General features: G+C 36.0%; 2 protein-coding genes across 2 annotated transcripts; both read left to right on the plus strand.

The window, feature by feature from the left end:
* The first annotated feature begins 7,951 nt into the window (after positions 1–7,951).
* On the plus strand, positions 7,952–9,135 carry LOC135621910 (uncharacterized). Its single transcript, XM_065123535.1, has 3 exons — positions 7,952–8,330; positions 8,413–8,522; positions 8,831–9,135. Exons 1-3 carry the CDS (start codon positions 8,018–8,020, stop codon positions 8,972–8,974), a joined length of 567 nt encoding a protein of 188 aa, XP_064979607.1. The 5' UTR covers positions 7,952–8,017; the 3' UTR covers positions 8,975–9,135.
* A 1,137-nt stretch (positions 9,136–10,272) lies between these two features.
* On the plus strand, positions 10,273–22,155 carry LOC135623351 (uncharacterized). Its single transcript, XM_065126213.1, has 14 exons — positions 10,273–10,455; positions 10,960–11,158; positions 11,248–11,360; positions 13,939–14,011; positions 14,483–14,557; positions 14,684–14,794; positions 14,893–14,935; positions 15,990–16,086; positions 20,595–20,697; positions 20,811–20,906; positions 21,005–21,043; positions 21,424–21,532; positions 21,705–21,789; positions 21,857–22,155. Exons 2-14 carry the CDS (start codon positions 10,985–10,987, stop codon positions 21,981–21,983), a joined length of 1,245 nt encoding a protein of 414 aa, XP_064982285.1. The 5' UTR covers positions 10,273–10,455; positions 10,960–10,984; the 3' UTR covers positions 21,984–22,155.
* The last annotated feature ends 1,114 nt before the right edge of the window (positions 22,156–23,269 follow it).

Raw genomic sequence — 23,269 nt, forward strand, 5'->3', positions numbered from 1 at the left:
ATCCTAACCCTAATTACATACAAACTACGTAATTAAAACATAGTCCTAAGTAGGTTTTTAACCGACAACGTCGAGTTTCCTTCCGGCGAACTTTCGGCAGACTCCCAATACACCCTCGGATTTCTTCCAACGGACTCCCAAGAGGCTCCCGGTCTTGTGGCGAGTTCAGCGAGTCTTTGGCAAGTAGCCGAACTGTTAGAACCCTTGCAGATTCTAAACTTGGGGTTGATCTCTTTAGGGGATCGACCTCCTTGAAACTCTATAGGGGTTCCTGTTGGGAAATCATTAGGGGCGACATCACATGCACAGCGGAAGAACAAGAAAACAAAATCCCCAATTCCCAAAGAGATGTTCGTCGTCGTGCGAAGATTGGTGCGCAAAATCCGCGAAACTTAAAACTGCGTATAGAGTATGTTGTGTTACCTAGGGAGATCGTATATCCCTGTTTCCTTGCAAATCCTTAGGAGAGGGTGAAGAAGGTCAAGCGTCCTCCTCTCTAGCGGTGATCCACACAGCAGGGTTGCGACGACACTCCTCAAGACTCCAGGCCTGCTCTGAGGTGGAGAGGAAGAGAAGAATAGGAAAGGCAAGTAAAAGCTCTAGCCTATGAGGCTCTGAATCCCTCCTATTTATAGAGATCCCTTGTCAAACCCTAATGGGTCCTCCCCTAGTGGGTATTGGATCTGCATCCAATAAGACAAGGGCTCCGTCGGATATCTCATATCTGAACCTCTACTCATCGCAATGCCTACCATATGTGTGTGACCCTCTAGGCCCAATATCGAGCCTTGACTCATCGACTACAGAAGTACTATGCCACTACGCCGTAGTCCCCAAACGATATAGGGGAATCCAATCCATTGGACCTGTCTGTCCTCACTTACCGTGTACATATAATCTCTCATTCATCTAATATCCCAGAGACCGTATATCGAGCATGGTGTTGTCAGACCCATACAGTTTCTACTCGAGTCTCGCTCTAATCGGATTCTCCCGGAGAACTCTTTCTCTCTCAACCCGAATGACCCTGGCTAGGGATTTGTCTGAGCAAGAACACATGGGATATTCCTCTCATGTTGCCGAGTGTGGATGATCCTCTATCGACACTCAATAGCCCTCGTAAGGTCGACTACCACTCTCAATGACCAACTATACTAGATCTGGGACAACCAAACATATAAGTCTAGTATCAAAGAGTGGAGCACTCATACAGGACATCCTTGGTGTCTCAAGTCTAAGGACCAGATACACCACTAGGACTACGAAATCGCTGTCTAACAATAAGGCATTATCAACCATCCAGCATTCCGTAAGCGGATCAATCAGTGAACTCATTCTCCAATGAGCACCTGTACTGTATCCCTAGTGTCCCTACACGAGCAGCTATGAGACCAGCTGCATCCATCATATGGACGGGTATACAGCACACTAGTCTATCTGGTTATCACGATGTCCCTCTCGAGTAACCTATGACCGGGATTATTTAGGATATGTGTTTAAAGGTGAATCGATCTCATTATTGTGATCTCATCACGATCCGATTCCCATTGCACAAATCCAAGGACATCACAATATATGTATGCATTTATGCAATAGTTATAAAGTGATATACGCCAAAATATAATAAGCAAAAAGATTCTGTATCAAGTCACACGTGCCATCACTCACGTGATTGGCTTGCTAGGCACCTATGACTAACAGTTCCTCCCTCCAAGTTGTTGCTCAAAGGCTGCAGAAAAGATTCATCTATTCCTTATGAAAAGAGAAGGAATACATTGCTGTTTATAGGGCTTTTAAACCCTAACTCCTAATAGGACTCCTACTCAAGACTCCTATTCCCTTACAACTCTTAATTCTTCTCTAAGAAAAAACCTCCTACATGAATGTCCCTCTCAATTAGGACTCTCCTAGCTAGAGTCCTAACAGAGTCCTAACAGAATGTCCCTCTCAATTAGGACTCTCCTAGCTAGAGTCCTAACATGAACCTTCTCGGTGATCTCCACGAACCTCTGACGATCTCTTTAGCGGACTTTCGAAAACTTCGGCAAGTCCCTGATTCCTTCTCGGTTGGTTCCGGCAACACTTCCGACGATTCTTCGGACTTTCGGCGGACTCTTGAACACCTATCGAACTTGACTCCGATAGACTTGCTTTATGTCTTCAAGCTATCGTAGTTAATCCTGCACACTTAACTCAATAATATGGATTAGATCAATTAACCTATCAATTGACTTCATCATCAAAATCCGAGATTCGACAATATTTTGATCTTTTATGATGAATCCTTTCTCATTGCAAAAGTAGAAACTTGATTCAAGGAAACTTATTTTTTTCATATATTTAGTTCTTGATTTTTCTTGTGGTGAATGAATTCCTCCCTTATTCTTATTTTTATGATACAAGGAAGAAAGAAACTTTCACATCTCAAGAAGAACCAAAAAAGTGTTTGCACATCTAAAAGCAAAAATGCTAAAAGTAGTTATTATGCAAAGTTTTTACTTAACTTTTCATTTCACAAATTTGCTAGCTTAGATAAATTAGTGTAAAACTTACTTGAATAATTTAAAATACTTGCATAAATTATTAAATGATTCTCTTTTTTATTGATGATAAAAGGGGAGAAATGATGAATGTTTAAATCATACCAAAATGATGTCGAATGTGGTATAATGCATGAAGTGATAAATGGTGCTTTAGTATCATATATGTTATACCCAAAATGATTGAAAATATGAATGTTTTAGTACCATGAATATCATGCCAAACTGATATTAATTTTGCTATCATGAAGTGATGAATGCTTCAATATCATATAGGTTATGCCTAAAGTGATGTTGATTTATTATCATGCATTAAGTGATGAAATTGTGCATGCTATGCTTTGATGACTTAAAATTTTGATTTTGATCACTATGATGAAAATTATTTTACTTGAATTCAAAGGTTATTATTCCTTTTGAAATTCAAGTTTGCCTTATCTCAATATGGCATATAGATAGGGGGAGTTATGGTTAACTTCGTCATTAATTGGTTATCATCATAAAAAAGGAGAAGATTATTGAATCTCATATTTTAATGATGAAATCAATTGGTGAATTAATAATCTAATTCAAATGTTGAGATAAGTGATGTAGGACAAATTATGATCGTGAGAAAGGTAAAATGATTAAAGTAGAATAGAAGTTGGGTCGGAGTCAATGATCAGGCATCGGCCCGGATGAATCGAGGGATACATCGAAGGATCGTCGATGCAGTGAAAGCTCGCTAGAAGTTCATTGGGAGTTCGTCGAAAGTTCACCAAGAGTTCGTCGGAAGATCGTCGGGAGTTCGTCGGAAGTTCATTGAGAGTTCGATGAACAATTGATGTGCCAGACAACTAGGATTGCTTGCATTATAATTGTCTAGCCTTAATTGTTGTAGTTAGGGTTTCAATTCGAGTTAGTTTTGGAAGAAATCCTACTAACTCAATTAGAGACCAATTATGCTTTTAGCTGAATTGGGTTGGTTGGATGACTCATTCAGCCACTTGGAGCCACGTCAGGTGATGGAACCGCTTGGGGCTCAGCCTCCCAAGTGGTCTGGGTGGTGGTATCGCCGACAGTTAATGCTACCAAGCAGTGGTACCGCCCTATTAGGTGGTGGAACCGTCAAAGCCTGATCTCCGAGACTCTGTCAGGCAATTGTACCACCTATACTAGGTGATGGTACCACCGAGTGTTAGTCTATAAGTCGTGGTACTGCCCAAAAATTATGGTGGTGTCGCTAGTACCCCGGAAACCAGGGATGAGATATTTTTTTACTCTATTTCTGAAACTATTATGGCCTATAAATACCCCACTCTTTCCTGTATGAAAGAGCAATGAAAGTGTGAACAAAAATCCTGTATGAAAGAGCAACGAAAGTGTGATCATTCGAGAGAGGTGTGAGGCTTGTAAGAGTTGTCTCTTAAACCCGTGAAAATGAGAAAGTATTGTAAGAGGGTAGTTGGTTTTTGCCCATTGAAGGAAGACTGTTAATGGATACCAGTGGCCTCAACGGAGGAGGAATCAAAAGTGGATGTAGATCACGACGGCCGAACCACTGTAAATCCGGTGTACTTTCTTTCTATGTCATTTTTTTCATGCTTTTTATTCTCATCACTCACTTATTTACTTACTACCCTCGATCACTTATGAACATTTTCAAGTTTAAACACTTTTTTTGGATACAAGCTTTATCAAACGAACATTTGAATCAATGTTAGTTTTATTGAAAACACTAATTCACACCCCTCCCCCACCCCCCTCTTAGTGCCAACTTGATCTTAACAGCTATGTGCTTTCCTAATATTTCTTTATGAAAAAAAGGGGTTAATAGTAAAATAAAATCCATAATTAGTAATCACACTAATAAAATAGAATCCATAATTTGTAAGTAAATTTTTAAGAAAAATATTAGCATCGATAGTACAATTAAAAAATACAAGACTAGGCTCGTTGCTCAAGGTTTTTGATAAAATGCTAAAATTCATTATTTTGACACTTATGCACCAACGGCGTATATTACTACCATCCATGTTTTACTTGCTTTTGCTTCCATTTATAAACTTCATATTCATCAAATGGATATGAAGACTATCTTTTTACGTGAAGAGCTAGAAGAAGATATATACATAAATCAATCTAAGATTTATCGTGCTTAGACAAGAAGAAAAAGTGTGCAATATGATCCAATCCCTATACAAACTCGTAAGCATCTAAGTAGTAGCACAAAAAATTTGATTTTGTATTTTTATTTTTTTGGATTTCAAATCAATGAATCTGATAATTGTCTATATTATAAAAAGATAGAGAATAAATCTATCCTTCTCTCTCTTATCTGTATGTTGATGATATCATAATTCTCGCTTTAGATTTAGATATAATCTTAGAGATTAAATCATTTTTATCTCATCACTTTGGTATAAAAGATCTTGGTAAAGCTAATATCATCTTAGGAATAAAAATCAAGAAATCTTCTAATTCTATATCATTATCACAACTTATTATATTAAAAAATTAATTAAAAATTTAGATATTATGATTATTTTCATCTATCTCCCCTCTTTATGATCTAAATGTTCATCTTGTTAAATAAAAAAAGATGCTCTCAATTTATTGGATCTCTTCTCTATCTATCAAATAAGACTAGATATAATATTTCTTTGTTGTATCCAAACTTAGTAGATATACTAGTAACTTAAGTTTGGCTCACTAGAATGCTCTTGAACGAATTTTTAGATACCTTAAGAATACTTTTGATTATGGACTTAACTTTGTATTATATCCTTCAATTCTTAAATGTTATAGTGATATTACTTAGATTTTTTTATTATTTAGATATTAAATCGATATCTAGATATATATTTCTTTTAGTGAAATGTTATATCTTAGCAATTAACTAAACAAACTATTATTATCAAAAGTATTATGAAAGTTGAGCTTGTAGCACCTAACACCACTTATATCGATGGAGTTTTGTATTTGATTCTACTCTTTCTATGATCTGAAGCCCTACTTCTCATGTTTCTATTCATTGTGATGGTAAAACTATAATAGATTTTTATAAAAAAAAATTATAAATACTAAAATGAGTAGATAAAAATATGTTAGATGGCTAGATTCTCATTATGCTATTTCTATATTTTATGTTAAAATTGATAATAGTCCAATTGATTGTCTTACTAAAGACCTAAATAGGACTAAGGTCCTAGTATCGAGGGAAATAAGTCTTTGCCTAAAATGAGCCTTTCGATGATGGTAACCTAGCCTCTATGATGGTAATTCTATAAAGGAGATACAATGTGGCAATAACAATTGATTGGTTAGCTAATGAGTATAATGGTTAACACTTTAGTACATATAGATATGAAATTTATCTTAAACCTTATCCCTATGGTGATTAGTGTTCCTACATAGATATGAAATTTATCTTAAACCTTATCCCTATGGTGATTAGTGTTCCTACATAGACATATAGGAATAGTATAGGTCTGAAAGAGACCTGAGATAGTATTTTTTTTTGTGAAATATGACTCTAGATACATCTCTGATAGGGGGCTCTTTTATATGAGAGAATATGAGAGAATTTGTAGATGGTCATGGCCAAAGATCTGAACAATCCTCAAAATTTCTTATGAATAATCAAGATACATGTGTATATCCATTAATGCATAACTTGTGAAAACATATTTCATAGCATGTGTGAGTTTAAGTATGGATTAAAGAAACGTAATTTAAGATCTGATTTACTCAGTTTCTTTTATATGGATGTTTATTTCACTAAAAGAGATTAAATTTTTAAAAAGATATCTCATTGACCGCATAGTACATGCACCAATAATATTCAATTTTTAATGAGTTTATTTAATATAATTATATATTTAAGTTATTGATTTATTTAAAGAGAATTTAAGTTTTTTTATTAGGGATTGTTGGAACTTGAAAAAAAAAATCCAAATTCCGCTTCATTGTTCAGTGACTTTAGTCGCACATAGACACAGTTGAATGACTTCTCCCTGAAGTCTTTGTTAAAAAAATTAAGAAACAAGGTTGGTCCAAGCCCATTCATATACAATATGGGTTTGATGAGTCAGATTTGGATGCAGGTTTGGGAATGGCACATATTTGATTTATTTTCTTAATACATTGAATAATTATGAAATTATCCATTTATCTGTACTACAATAATTAGTACCACTCACGTCGCACGGCTGTGCGCCATGCGCGAGCATGTCGTTCACCCACGCCCATGCACCGTGTGGGTGTACGCCATGAGCAAGCATGGTGCACACCCGCACCCATGCATGCCCACCTCACACCCACGGGCTATGAGAGTGTGCGCCGCCACATACAAGAGTGAGTGTGTTGTTGCAGTGCTTGCTATTGTGTTTGTACAGTATCACATGACGCTTATCAGTTGGGATTGACTATAAATAAATCACTTCCCAGCTAACATTGTGAGTGAAAAAAAATAAAATAAAATATTACTAAAATTGTGAGAAAAAATAGAGAAAGAAAGGAAGAAAGAAAAAAAAATCTTCTCAATTTTTTTGTGTAATCGTGCTTATAGGAAAATCATTCCGATTGTATCGTAGGCAGGCGACGCTCAAATGAGAGGAAAGAATATGCTTCGGATAGTACTTCCATGCTTTCAGATTTCTCTTCTAAATTTTTAATTTTAATTTTTATATATTTAACCTATTTTAATCTAATTAAAGATTATTTTAATATTACTGTTCCAACGTATTGTCTTCTTTGCACCAGACGGCGACACACTGCACTGAGCCGCGCAAATGCTGGTTTCAGTGAGATATGGGCTGACCTGCTTCATGACGAGTTCTGCTACCTCACGGAACTCCTCCTCCATTTGACCGATCTGTATGCTTCTTCATCTTAGTTGTCGCAAGAACAACAAATTAAAGAGGCCAACCCGAAGTGCTCGTAGGAATTGTGCCATTACGTTCTTGCTTCACTAGTCAAGCATTATTCTCGCTCACAAATTATCAAAAAATACGTTATTGTGTCATGATCTGATGCACAAGGACTTGGCCATGGCATTATTCTCGCTCACAAATTATCAAAAAATACGTTATTGTGTCATGATCTGATGCACAAGGACTTGGCCATGGCGCGATCCTTGTTAGACGAGTCAATTATCCAATATGGCAAGGCCAAGGTCACACTCTTGTTCTTGCTTCCTTCCACTGTTTTCACGCTGGAAACAGCAGCTGAACGCTGGTCAACAAAGAAACAAGGTTTCTACTGCTTTAAACGTGATATATAACAACGTTAAACGACGCGTACACGTCGATCGAAGCCGTCGTGGGTCGTTTAGTTAGGCCGAGAAAATGCGGTTGGACCCTCCTGGTTGACCATTTTATTCTTTCTTTCTTTTACGTTTCTCCTCCCTCGCCCTTCTAATTGCTCCACCCAACAGACGCTTTATATGCCTCCCCTCGCCAAAACCTCGGGTGAAAGAGAGTGGACATCGATCGGCCATGGGGAACTGCCAGGCGTCGGAGTCGGCAGCGGCGGTGATCCAGCACCCCGATGGGAGGCTGGAGACGGCCTACTGGCCCCTCTCCGCCAGCCAGGTCATGGCATCAAACCCCGGCCACTACGTCGCCGTCATCACCACCGTCACCCATTCTAGCTCCTCCTCCTCCTCCTCCTCCACCAGCTCCTCCGACCGTCGTAGCAGCAGCCGTGGCAGCAGCGGCGGTGGCGGGAACTCGGTGAGGTACCTTAAACTACTCCGCCCAGAAGACACCCTCCTCGTCGGCCATTTCTACCGCCTCGTCAGCTTCGAAGGTCGGTGACAGCTCTCCGCACCCCTTCAATTTCTCGATCTCTACCTGCTTCTTTTCCTCACACATATATATATATACTGCAGACGTTCTGAGAGAGTTCGGATCCAAGAGGCGCGTGAGGCTGAGCAAGTTGCTGGCGAAGAAGAAGGGAGAGGTCAGAAAGCAGTGCGGCGAAGCGAATTCTTCGCCTGTGGTAAGGCTAGTTTGGGCATACGGCTCTTTCGTCCGCGTCTTGTCCTCTGTCATCGCCCGCCACCGTTTTTTTGCAGGCACAAGATAAATCATAAACGTAAAGAAATTGGTTTTCACATGTGGAGACGGCCACTGCAATTTAATTGGCCGATTTACCTTAGAAAAAAATCCCTCTTTTATGTCTTTTCCTCTGCACCTGACACCAACGCGGCACACATCTTCCCCTGTCACATTGCATAGAAAAACTCAAATCTTGGTATCTCCAAATGCTAACATGAGTACGAATACGTATGTATCCTTTGATGTCAGGTGGCGTCCGAAGAGGGGGAGGCGCAGGAGGAGGTGGTGCGTACCTCTGGAAGTGATAGCGAAAACAGCAACAGGGTGTCGAGGCATGGACACTGGAGACCAACCTTGCAAACCATCGCAGAGGCCGGAAGTTTCAAGTACTAGACTTCGTTCGTCCAGTTTTAGACTGGCAACCATGACTCACGCTCGACCTCGAGTAATAAGTCATCGTTGGCCTGACATCGATCGCCATTTGTAACTGAGCAGCGAAGATCTGGATTCGTTGTTTGTAGTCATTTGGTTCTAAAAGATACAGTCAACACGAAGATTTGCGGTTCGCCAAAATAGCTTATGTTAAGCTGCACTAAGATAGTATTAACAAGTTTTTTTTTTCTTCTTTTATTCTTCTTTTTACATACACAATTTAATTTGGGAATCCTGAGGTTGATAAATTGGATATGGTTTCTTTTAAGCCCTTCTTTTTCTTTTTTTCTTTTAAGCACTTTTTTTTTAAGTCCAGAAACTGTAAAGTTGTTAGAAATCCTATAATATATATATATATATATATATATATATATATATATATATATATATATATATATATATATATATAATCACTTTTTCTTTACTTACCAATATCAAACTATCCGTATCTTTTTTTGAGACTATGTCAAATCCAATATATATGACCCAACTCCTTCGTTCTTTAATAATATGAGATTATCCTTTTTAATATCTCTCTTTTCATATCACATAAATAAATATTTATAATAATTATTGCAAACAATGCCAATGAATTTTGATAAACCCCTCTTCTTCGAGCCCTTGTTATTTCCAAGAATTCATCACCGTTATGGGAATTCAGGAACGAGGTTAACTAAAGTGATTGAGTCAACATCAACTCAGAGCTATTCTATTACCTTCTTCGTGGTGTGCAAAGCTCAATTCAACTGTTTAGGGTTCGGTTTAATCCAATAAGCGTAATAATCGATGCTCAAAATTTGGTCCCCTATTCAAGTTGAGGTTTCGGATCCCTAAATGTTTAGGAACCATGACATGTTTTGATACAACTATGACAAAGATATGCTTTAAAATCCATCTCCAAGCACACACTACAGGATATCTCCAATTACGATGGATAGATAGATATGAATAATCTTAAAAATTGTTCTTCTTCCTCACCAAATGAAGTAACACTAACCAATAAATGAATAATCTTAATAACAAGAGCCTTATGTCTTTTCGTACTGTGAAATAACTACTCTCGGTCTTTGCTGCTAATATCTTCTTGTAATTTCCCAGCTTTGTTATCGAATTCACGATCTGGGCCGTAGGATCGTGCGATCTTACGGTCTAGATCAAGCCTAGCGCGTCTTACGAAATGTAAATCTAATGGACGCGGGATGAGTCGCGAGTTGAATTCGTAGTGTCTGTCGATTCGGTTTCCTTTAAAAGAGGGGAACAGAACCAAGTAGCGGAGGCGGCGCGTGCTGGGGAAGCCAAGGGATCAGTGACGACCATGCCCTAGCTTTTTCGCTGCCGCTGCCGCTGCCAACATCGCTGTCCAAGCCACCTCCTCTCGGCCGTTGCCGCAAGCCGCTACCTCCCGCTGCCGCTGTCGCAGGCCAAACCGCCTCCTGTCGCTGGTACCGTTCTTTTCTCGTTCTCTTCTTCTCCCCTCTCTTTCGTCTCTCTTTCCGTCTCCTCCCGTCTCCTTCTCTCTTTCCTTTCTTCTCCTCGCCTCTCCTTCCCTCTCGTCTCTTCTCCTCCCATTGTCTACAATCCAATCATACGATCCTTGGTAGAAAAGCGAGTTAGATGTCCGTTTCTCAATGATAAATTGGATTACTTGGCCGGTTCCAGTCCAACTCAGGCAATCCCTTTGAGTACTGTACACGTAAATGCCGTAGTCTATGTTTGCAATTATTTATTGAAGTTAAATTTTCATGTTTAGCAATTTAAGGATTCTGCTTAATATGTTTTGATATCTTAAAAATATCATATCTTTTCGTTGTACTTTCTATGTGTTTATAGTTCTATCCCTATAGTCTGACTATAATTGCTTAATTTGGTTTCAGAATACCGATGAATACCAACTTGATAATTATTAACTACGATAAATTTCTTTTCTTTTTGTTTTGTTACTCTAGATTGACCTAAATTCTCAAATTCATAATGGGAGCAGCTCCTAAGCCATCTAAACGTGTTGATATTGAGAGTCAACATACTGCAGAAAACGAGAATGATTCTGAAAGTGGGATGCAATTTGTTTCCAAGAGAAAGAGAAAAGATTTTGCTGATGAGGACGATAGTGTATCAGAGGGAGAAAGCCTTCAAGAAAGTGAAATGGTAATCTTGGTTCTAATAATTAAAGGAATGATTTTCGTTTCCTATTTGTTCTAGCTTGATTTTTAAGAATATTTTGAATTATGGCCTAGGAGGAGGATGAGGATGAAATTGAAGGAAGCGATGCTGAGCAAAATGGGAGGCAAATAGATGCAGAGATGGATGAACTTGAGCAACAATACCAAAATCTTCGCAGTGAGGAGCAGTAAGTATAACTTGATTGCTATGTGGGTTATTTAGATAAGTGAGTGGATAGTTTTGCATTACATGCCCATTTAAAGCTTTTTCTTTAGAAACCTTTATCAGCGATTTTGATGGAAAAAGTATTTGCAATGCTTGCTTTGCAAACTAGGCACATTAATCTGTTTTCTACCTTGGATACTGTAAATTGATTATACATATTCATCAAACTCAATGGATTGTGCCAAATTTTTTGGTATGGTTAGAAATGTTTATTTAAACTGAAGGTTGCTAAGCTGCTGCCAAAAATTACAGATTGACAGCAATGATCATGCTTTGTAGATGGGACATATGATGATATTGTTGTAAACAAGTACCAAAATAAGATTGAAATGAATAATATGGTCTAGATGTAGATGCTGATAGGTTTACTTAAAAGTTCGATGATAAAACACAAAATATTTCAAGCTGGAGAATAAGGTAGATTCTAGCTTCAGTAAGGGGGAATGAGCAGGATAGAAGTGCTTTTGGGCATGTTTTATTGTCTATTTACTAAGGAAGCAGTTTGATGCATATACTATGGAACCACACACTTTGATGCTTCATGTATTTGTCATTCAATCATGTATAACGAACTTAGATAATTAATCACCATGATTTTGTTGAAAATTATATTTTAATACTACCTTTTTTTCTTTAATCTTAGTCCTCAAAATTTGTAGTAATTGATAAGTTAGAAAAAATTAGGAAGAACCGAGTCCCACAATTAGGAAGATCCTTTCTTTACTCATTATGTCTGGATTTTTTTAGATTGTTTGGATGCCTGAAGATGTTTATCTTTTGTGTTAAATGAAAGGACTAAATGACTTTGCACAGTGATTGTAATACTTTGCTAGAGAAATGCTAGTTTGTAATGTAAAATATAGGTTTCTAACACTGCACAGGTATATGTGATATGCTGATGAGACCGAGTCAGCAAATTCATTTGAGCATTAGTATTACAATGTTATATGCTAAGATTAGAATATAGTGTGTGAAAACCATTTTGAACAATGAAAACATGAGTTTGTTTCAGATTTTCAATGAATTGTAAGAGTGACATGACAATGGTGATATTCGAGTTGAAATGTATTAAGGAGGCCTCTTGGATGTGCTAGGAATGTAAGGCTGCTTAGTTACATAAATGAAACTAGTATGAATGCCCATGTCCTGAAATTGCCTTCTGATTTGGGAATGAGTTCCATGTTTATTGTTGAATAGCCACGATGATTGACCACTTCTAGTTCACTTGTTTCTTCTATTTTCCAAAGAAAAAAAGACAATAGAACATATTTGGATGATTGCATTGTCTTGATCAAAAGGATGTTAGTGAGCTACTTGGGCAGAGTTATAACATCCCCATCTTGGAGTTTATATGAGCACCACATTGACATTCATTTGCTGAGCTTGAATTTCTCCAAGCCATATATAGTTAAGAAGATGATTTTTGGACACCCTTGAGTACAATCATCTCTTAACAGGTGATTGTTGCAAAAAAGAACCAATTTCTTTCTATTCCATTAAACTGTGTATAACATGCTCTTAGACAAACTCACACCTGATACCTATCAACCACAACAATTTGGTAACCACCAAGATGTGTCAATGGAAACTTTTGATAGGTAACTTAGTCATAATTCTAACTTGACTATTTTTTGAGTAGTAGAAGTTATTGTTATGTTGGTTTTACCTTTCTCTAGGATTAGACATCAACTTAATTTTTAGTTGTAAATTGCTTGTAATACGCATGTAGTGACAGATCATGGTGAATAGTGGATGGAAGATGTTATGATGCAGAAAGTGAACCATTTATTTAAAATCACAATTTATAATATGAAAAGATGTCAAATAATTTTTTTTTTCAAACATCTGTTATTTAATTGGAGTTGTCTAAATTTTCATGAAAACTATGCATTATCAAGATATCACAATATAATATGGTCATTGAGACTCCATAATATTTTGAAGTATCAAAATATGAAAGCATAGCATAATCTTTCACAATCTACTACATCATCAATAGTGAACTGTGATGTATAATAATGGAATTAATACATTGTCTAGACAAAAACAAAAGAGTGATATATGAGAATCAAATAGTGATGCTCTCATTTGTCCTATTATCCAATAAGATAGTTGTTGATTGGCCTTTTTATAGGTTTCCTCTTAGTTTTTGACAATTAGTCCTATTATTATACATGTCCAGTTATTTTGAAATCTGATAAGTTTGCCAGCAAGGTGATTTTCTCTTTTAAACATGGAAATTTATAATCACTGAAGTAATGCCAGTTTATAAGGCGGAAGTTAGTTTATTTCTGACTTCTTGTTTCTCTGTGTCGCTAATATTGTAGTTCTTAGAATTTCTTATAGTTGTCTCCTTAGTTTACAATTTTATTTGATACCCATTTTGTTTTTCTTTGATATTTTTGTTTGTCTACAAGTATATTTTATTCTTTGTCCAATCTTCTTATTTGGATGATACAATATATCTCGTCTCAACCAAACAATGGTGCTGATCTGCTTTGTTTCTATATAATTGTTCTCTCTCGCTCGTCATAATGTAGGAATCTTTTGAATAATTTGAAGCATCAAAAAGATGAAGATGCTGTAAAGGGTCGAGCAGTAAAGAACCAGAAGGTACTAATTGACTACTGGAATGTATCTCCTTCGGTCCTGCTTCACAGTATCGTGTTTGTCTGAACATGGAAAGGAATACCTTTTTTTATTCAATTTATTCTATTGGACTATGCTCTACTTAATAAAATATTTTTAAATACATTAGATTTGTTTTCTTAATATTGATTTTAGATCATTCTTATAATCATCTGGAAGTTAAATATGACTTTGCAACCAATGCAGTTGTTTTAGCTATTTTCTTTATGATTATTTGTAAGAGTCTAAAGAACTCATAATTGTTTTCTTAGAATCAGTAGAGCTCATAAGTGCTATATAAGTTTCACTGGTTCTCAGATTATTGGTGGAAAGATCATCTTGTTTGGTTTTCTCATGATTTATTACATATTTCGATTGACATTTTTTGAATCAACATTTCTGTCGATTTTGTGATAAATTTGATAAGTTAATTCTCTCCATGATTTTCATCTGAAGGTGCTTTGGGACAAGACTTTGGAGTTGAGATTCTTACTACAAAAGACATTCTCAGCCGCAAACAAACTTCCACAGGTATGCCACCTTAAAGGAACATATTTGATAATTGATAATTGATAATTGGTCAGTTGACATTCAAATATATGTAATGAGCTACAAATTTATAATATGCTTGTAATTACAATGTGATGCACCCATCAGGAACCTGTAAGGTCCTTATTTTGCAATTCAGATGAAGATGTTGATCAAGCATACACAGACCTTATAGATTCTTCTAAGCGGACATTAGGTAGTATATTGGAGTTGCAGGAGGTATAGTGGTGCTTTTCATGAAAGTTTTTTGATTATATTTTGCTGTGACTTTTGTACCTTGTATTTCATTCTTTATTTGTTGTCTATTGTATTTTCAGGCTTTACTTGAGAAGAACCCTTATATTCTTCAGGGTTTAACTGGTATGGTTTGTAATACAATGTAGATAGATACTTATGCTTCTTGTTGGATCTTGTCATGTAACACACCCCTTCATTAAGATTGCATCAATAGCAACTTTTCCACTTCTTCACAATTTTTTTTTGAGTAAAGTCATATAGAAATTGGAAACATTATCTTCTGCATAGAAAATGTTGTAATGCATATCTGAACTGCTGATTATGTCTTTATGACATTTATCAGTGATTTTTCTTTAATTAGTCACATATTACTTGCTTTAGCTGTACTGTGGTAGCTGCATATGGGCCATTCACTGGAAGTTGAGGACTTATGTGGTAGCATAACTAAAAATTAAAGGTGAATGAGAGCTATGCCAGGTACATATATACCATGGCCTGAAAACATTAATCTGCTCTTTATCTAGAAGGTATTGAACATGGTATTGATAGCAGAATTAGGTAAAATCTGCCATTCCTGTAAATGTCTAGCAGTAAAACAATAAGTGTTCAAGACAACCTTAGCTGACATGGGCCTATTTGGAGGCCTCAGTGAATTTCAAAGCCTGATGATCTCCATCATTCCTATGGACTATGTGCTTCTAGTTCAAGAGTAGACAATCTCTCAGAGTCCTTTAATTGCCTTTTCAACTTAAACTCATGGTTTGAATTCTGGGTTCTTTTGTGCCAATCACAATATTCAAGACCACCTATTGCAATTAATTTATGAAATCTACGTATTACATTTTACCATTGCTGTGTTGAGAAGATTTGATGCCTTTCATAGGTCCTTTATATTTTGGACTAAAACCACAATTATAGAAAACATTAGTTATCTATTTCATCATGGTATCCTTGTAATCTATGGTTGTCTGACAAACTGTAGCTTGAACTCTCGTCTTCTATTCCCATTTATGACATTTCATTTTTGTAGTTAGTCTTTGAATATTTTATCCTTTTTCTGCATTTCCATTCACATGTGTGCTCCTGTCTTTGTTTGCATGCTTCTCATGACTAGTAGTTTGAAATTTTCAGAATTGTTACACCATTACTTGATGTTGATATGCTTTAATTAATGAAGGAAACAACAAAGAGTCTTCTAAGAGTGAGGATTCCTTTGGCAAGGTGAAGGAAGATAATGATGACGAGTGGCTGCAAATAATTGATATGCATTCTAGGTATGTTGTTAAAATGTCATTTAACAGGACATATTTTACAATTGACCTAGTCTTGCTCTTAAGTAGCAAAAAAATTACTTGCTAGATTCAGTGTAATTTTCTGCAGATAATTTTTTAGCTTAGATGAAAGACTTTTGGATTTAGGTGTGGTTTGGGAAAGAAATTTGAAATATTAGTGATGAGTACTCAGATGATATTAGTGAGTATTCAGATTGGTGTAGAAGTTTTTATAGTTTGGTTGTGTCGAGTCATTAAGTATACAATATAAAATGACTTTTAACTTTTGCTAATTTGAATGTGACATGTTTAACAAAGAAGTGCTTGGTTTGGGACCTTGTGTATATATATTAAAATGTTTATCCTTGGAATGAGCTGGAAACCTTCAAGGCTTCAATCAAGGATTGTCGATTCAGGTACCAGACCTGTTTCAATGATTCGGTTGGATCGGTATATGCCAATCAGTGCTAGTGTACCATGTGTTGGTACATCGGTATATACCGGTGTTTTGGGAAGGTATTAAAAGACGGAGAACAGAAAGGGGCGGTGGACGGATAGGAAGGGGGAGGATAACCAAGGAGTCTAAGGGGCAACGGATTTAAAATGTTAGAATATAATCCTTGTATAATAGAATGGATAACTAAGGAGGCGAACTTATAGGCAACCATATTAATATGAGGTACACTCTGATAACCACTTAGATTAATATAGTGGCAAGTATGGTTCTCGAAGAAACAAAATATAAGATTGTTGCATTAAGGGAGACTTGGTGGCTTGTAGTAAAGTTCGAAAAGAAATTACTACAATGGGGCACAACAACAAATTGTAATGCCCACAACTATTTAGGGTTGATTATATTATGAGAAGCAATATCTTTATTTAAATTAGAAGCATTTAGATCTATATTTATAGTTATTTGTAAGGTCTTAGGTTTCAACATCTCATACCACTAATACTAATTGCCTCACCTCTTCAAATCATGACCTTCTTAGCTCATGTTCATATTATCTTAAATAATTTTTCGTTATTTTATTTTTTAATGAAGGTACACCCAAGTCTTTTACAGGAATGTAAATATTTTTTTAATTTTTTATAGTATCTCCACACATTCATCTTAATATTCTCATATTGTCGTTAACTTGTATATGTATTTTCTCTTAATTGTCCAACATTCAGATTCCTAAACATTATTGAACTAACAACTATCTCGTAAGATTTTTCTTTTAATCTAAAGGTGTTCAGTGATCATACAAAATTCATGACGCTCCTCTTCACTTTAATCATCGAGTTTTTACTTTACAAGAAACATCTTTATCAATATCTTCATCTTGTTAAATAATGGATTCATCCAACTTAAATATATCCTCATTTCTACTCTTAGTGTTAAAACCTTTAATTTTCAAGTATTATTTCTATAATTTAAATTAAGAAATAATTTTATTTATATTCTTATCAACTAAAATAATATCTATATGTAACTAATAAGTTTGTTTATTACCGAATGCATATGGATAAGGATTGTCTCCATAGTTAAAATTTATAATTAATTCCACTTAGACTCTCATCAAGTAAGACCAGTGATTTAAATAGGCGCTCGGGCCTCGCCTCGCCCGAGCGCCTCGTTTGTGGACCAAGTGGCACGCTTCAATGAGCTCGCCCGAGTGCCTCGTTTGTGTGGACCAGGTGGCAAGCTTCAATGAGGCGTCTCCTGGGCGCTTGCCTGAACCGAGGCATCGGGTGCTTCGGGCGAGCGCTTGGTTCAAATAAGTGAACCGAATCGAACTTTTAAGTCTAGTTTGGTTTAATAACGTAGTTTCTTACCCTCAAAAGCCACTCTTCATGCCTGCGCGATCCCGAGCCAACCCGAGCAGTGCTTTTGCCTCCATCGTCGATGCTTTCTTCCGCTGCCTCCGCCACAAACGCGGCGAACTGAGCCTTCATTTGTCGTCGACGAACGAGTTCGACGACCTAGCAAGAGCTTGTAGCTTTCTTCCATTGTCGCTCCGTGTGCAGTTCCTTCCACTATCGAGGGAGAGGACCGCAGGTTCCTTCACCACCGATGGACGCCCTTTGGAGCTTCCGTTGCTATCGCTGCCACTGCTACTGTTTGCAGCTTCTGTCGTTGTCGCTGCTGCTGTCTGCTGCTTTCGCCGCTACCATTGCTGTTGTCCGCAGCTTCCGTCATTGTTGCTTCTGTTGTTTGTAGCTTCCACCGCTACTGTTGCTGTCGTTCGCAGCGCTGCTGCAGCTGTCTTACCGTTGCTGTTGCCAGCTTCTCACTGTTGTTGTTGCCACTTTCCGTTGGTTTCTACTGTCAGTGACTCTTTTATCCCTCTCTGTTATTGTTAACATTCTTTTCTCCCTTTGTTAACAATAAGTAATATACTGTTAATAGTATATTTTTATTTTAATATCATATTTTTATTTCAATAGTTATATATTTAAATTATGTTATATATTTTTTATATTTTAATATTTCAGAGCGTCTTGCTTTGCTTGGGCGAGTGCCTAGCTCTTTGGGTGTTTTGGGACCTTGGTGTCTTTTGGCACCTAGCGCTTTTTAAATCATTGAGTAAGATAATATAACCAACAAATAACATACACAAATGAGATATTCAATGATGCTCAAGTCATGAGGCAATTAAGCTAATAAGTTGTAGTATGAAATTTTGAAAGTGGGTATAGTGAAGATTGAGATATAAGACGATTATTTTAAAAAAATTGTTTGGCTTTATGCATGATCGACCATTATGCTATTTCTGTATTAAGACAACGGAAATATAAATAAGAAAGAGGAAAGACTTGCATATGGTTCATGTTCACTTACCACAAGTTCATTAGAGTTCATGAGATATAATATGACTGACCTTATAAAAGATATGTATGGAGTTGTTACTGTGTTAGAGTAATTGGTATGTCCAATGAGTTTCCTTTCATTAGCATGAATGACCAACTTTAAGTAAGTATCTTTCTATTATTAGTAAAGGGTGGATTTTACTAAGCACAATCAAGATTGATTTCATAGTGCATCTAATAATATTTTTTTCACTGATAAAAATCTAGTTAGGATTCATTATAAATCTATGTAATGGTGACAGAAATTTTAGAAAAGGAAGTTTCCAATTAAGAAGGATTAGTATTTAGTATCGAGTAGGTTAAGTGTTGCTTTGGCAATATCTGAGACAAATCTAAATTACAGTTAGTGTAATGGTGCAAATAATATTTTTTTTCACTGATAAAAATCTAGTTAGGATTCATTATAAATCTATGTTATGGTGACAGAAATTTTAGAAAAGAAAGTTTCCAATTAAGTAGGATTGGTATTTAGTATCGAGTAGGTTAAGTGTTGCTTTGGCAATATCTGAGACAAATCTAAATTACAGTTAGTGTAATGGTGCAAATAATCCCAAGAGGTGAAGGTCTTTGTTATTTTGGCCTTCTTTGGTTGAACATAAGAAAACGATTAATGAATTGTTCATTTAGTTGAATCATAATGATTGAAGTGGAGAAGAGCATTAGAGGCATTTAGTGATTGTATTGTGTGCCATAAATCAAAAGAAATTTTTTGAGATAGTTAGATTATCTGAATCTTGCATAATGTTTGGTATTCAAGGAAAGAATATAAAAAAGCTAACTTTGGAGACATTAAAATGTTGAAGTGAAATTTGGGGTTTAACATAAAAGATGCATGCAAAATATTTATATTGGTGAACAGTTGGGGATATTTTTGGTCAAGGATGAAATGTGGTAAAATCATTTAAGATGGTACAGGCATGTTCAAAAAGGACCTATAAATATATATCAACAAAGTGTAAGAAGTCAATTAGACTTGGTAGCAGGAGGAGAGGACACAGATAGAGAGAGGAAGCTATAAGAGAACTTCATTAGTAGTAGTTGAAAGATTTGGTGGCTCTTAGTATGATTACTATTTCCCTTGTCAGCTACCAGTAGTGGGAAAAGATCAATATATTGGATTATGGACCCACATAGTGCGATCTTATGGTAGAACATTCATTGATTAGATTCCGAACAACGTCCCTGATTTGCAAGTCTAGACTGGCAGCTGTATATGGATTATTTAAGATAACTGTTTGTTCTGGATACCCAGAAATGACAAATGGATTTCAACAAATTATGGGGTTTAAGAAGTTGCACTCTTTTCTCAGTTTTACGGAACCATTGTCTGGTTAGTGCTGGAAAACTGTTGTTATTGAGTCTTATCTAGTCGGATACTTGTTTTCTTAATTTTAGGATGTTCCTAATTTTTGTGTGTGGGAAGTATCTTTAGCATTTGGTTTTGCTGATGTAAATGTTTTGTGATCTTGTGAATGCCACAGTTTATAGTGTGATGTGTGTTTTAGAAACAAATTATTGCATTTAAGTCCAATAGAATATATTTTCTGTCTAATTATCATAGTTACAGTATCATGCTTCTGTTGTTCATAACTTTGTGTTAATTTGACCTTGCATTTGTATAAAGTTTACTGAATTCACTATTATTTTTGTTTCAGAGTAGCACCATTTAGAAACGGCTCAATAGACAAATGGCATCGAAAGACACAAGTCACAAGTGGTGCTGCTGCATTTAGAGGCAAATTGCAGGCATTTAATCAGGTGATGTTGAGACACTAGGAACGTTTTTGACTTTCTTTAAAGAACATTTTCTTTGAATTTAAGTTCACTTTTTCTCTTTCCTCACTATGTTCTTTTGCCATCTGTGACTGCAGAACATTAGTGAACAAGTAGCTGGTTACATGAGAGATCCAAGCAGAATGATTAGGAGGATGCAATTAAGTAGATCTTCTGTTGGCATATTTGGAAAAGTAAGTTTCTACATCTAACAAAGTGGGCTGGGACAAGTCTGTATATTCAATATGGGAAATTATAAAAATGGTTCTAATCTGGATGCTCTGTTATTCAGGTACCTGAGGTGTCTGAATCTGAGACAATAAAGGAAGAGGTTTTAAACTTATCCTATTTATGTCAATGCATTCGTTTTGTTGTTCAGACTTAGATGACATCTTGATTTGTTGATTTCCTTGTTCATTGAATCTGTCGGGTATGTTACCAGTAACAGAAAAGAACTGTTCTAGGATTGATGCACCTAAAATGGAACATAAATAAACAAAGTTAATTGACTTCAGTAGGCCCTTGATTCGCTTAGGTTTTTATGCTGGAAAATTGCAATCTGTAATTTTCAAGATTTACTGTTCATGGTATCTTTTGTTTCAGATATTTAGCATTTTATTTAAACTACAAATAGGATTTGCTTTGCCAAAATTCTTGAATGTTTGCGGAATCCACACCTCATCATGCTAATGTGTTAAATTATTTACTTAGGGCAACGTTCAAGATGGAAGCATGGATGGCGATCCAGAACTACTTGATGACTCTGAATTCTATTCACAACTTCTGAAAGAATTTTTGGAGTCTAATCTTACATCATCTGGTTAGTAGTTCTGTATTTAATATGTCAACTGATACCTATTTATAGACCGTTCTCTTCACCTGTGAAATGTATATTCTTTGTATCTAGATTTAGACCTTTGGAAAGCATTTTTATGCTAGGATAGTATTGACTCTTTTTTGTCACACCCTTCTTTTTCCCAAATCATTTCCAGAGACGGCTTTTTATGCTATGAGAAAGTTACAGCCTAAGAAACGAAAGGTCGTTGACCGTCGTGCTTCTAAGAGTCGGAAAATAAGGTAACTAGTAATCTTGGTTTTCTTAGATATCTTTCTTGTTAGTTTCTGCTGATGATTTCTATTTCAGGTATCATGTACATGAAAAGATTGTCAATTTCATGGCTTCGGTGCCAATGCTTCTTCCGTCCATGGCCCCAAAGTTATTTGACAATTTGTTTGGCATGACAAATCAGCAATCAACCTCTGCTGTGTAATCCGGGATGACTCCAATTCCAAAGTTTGTCGATTGTAACGCAAAATTTTTTATATTCCATGTTTGTGTTAATTTACGACAGCTTTTTGTTATTAGAAACCTGTAACTCTTGTACAAATCAATTGGTATACCTGATCTTAATGAGCAAGACGTAGTAGTATTTTCCTTCACAACTACCAGTAAAGAATTTACTGTCCACTTTATCAATTGATTTCTAACCCTATATTTAAAATTAATATAACTTCAAAATAATTCATAAAAATGCATTCTAAACTTCAAACAAACATATAGAAATAATTTTTAGGCTCAAAATCCATGGAATGAGGTGCTAAACCAAAAAAAGGTCAAATTTAATATAATTTTAACTTTTCATGCTGTGTAATTAGTGAAAAATACAATCATAAGCTTCAAAAGAACATAAAACTCCTTCATTCGGCATTTTAACGCCACTTCTCGGACACCTCTCAAATTCAAATAAACATGAAGAAACGCCTTGCGGAATATACAAAACGATTGAATATATATTAGTGTTGATTGCACCAAAGGTTCCTCTTCTCGGCAACTTCCAAAAGTGAATTAATCTTAAATTAATTATAAATTAAATTTAATATAATATTATTTGACTTTATTTTTTTTTTAAAACAATATATAGATTATTTTTCAGTTAAAAAAAAAACAAATGTAACCCGAGTCGATACCCCAGTCATCCTATACTCATATAGTACCAATATTTATCTTAGCTGATAAGAAAATCTTGATAGTTTATCATAAGTTTCTGAACTCGAATTCTAATTCGTCACTTGCCTTTAAAAGAATAAAAAATAAAAAAATAAAAAAATTCGGTTAAGGATGATTTGTAATTGTCGGAGCCCACTTGCCAATGCTAGTGTTGTCCGCCTTCATGATTCCATAAATTTTGGATGGAGTTGGGCTGGCTGATGGTTGGCCGACCCAAACATTCACATATTGCTTTGAGCTTTTGTTATGTTCTCACTCGTGATCACCTCCGTGATGTCACAAATAAAACTATAAATAAGATATTTGATATAATGCTCATGTATGTTTATATCTTTCAGTTTTGTTCATGCTGTGCAGAACATGTAGAGGGCTTGTAGTAGGTTTGTCATCCCCAGTTTAGTTGGCTTTTATGATCGTTTCTGTAAACACATGTTGTATGTAGTCATCGTGTAGATGCAAAACTATCTAGAAACAAGCCATCTAGATAGGCCATTTTGGGGTTTTCGAACTTCGTAGAATAATGCAGAGTGTCAGCTAGTATAACACTCA

The sequence above is a fragment of the Musa acuminata genome, chromosome BXJ2-9 (genome assembly GCF_036884655.1).
Source record: "Musa acuminata AAA Group cultivar baxijiao chromosome BXJ2-9, Cavendish_Baxijiao_AAA, whole genome shotgun sequence".
NCBI lineage: Eukaryota > Viridiplantae > Streptophyta > Magnoliopsida > Zingiberales > Musaceae > Musa > Musa acuminata.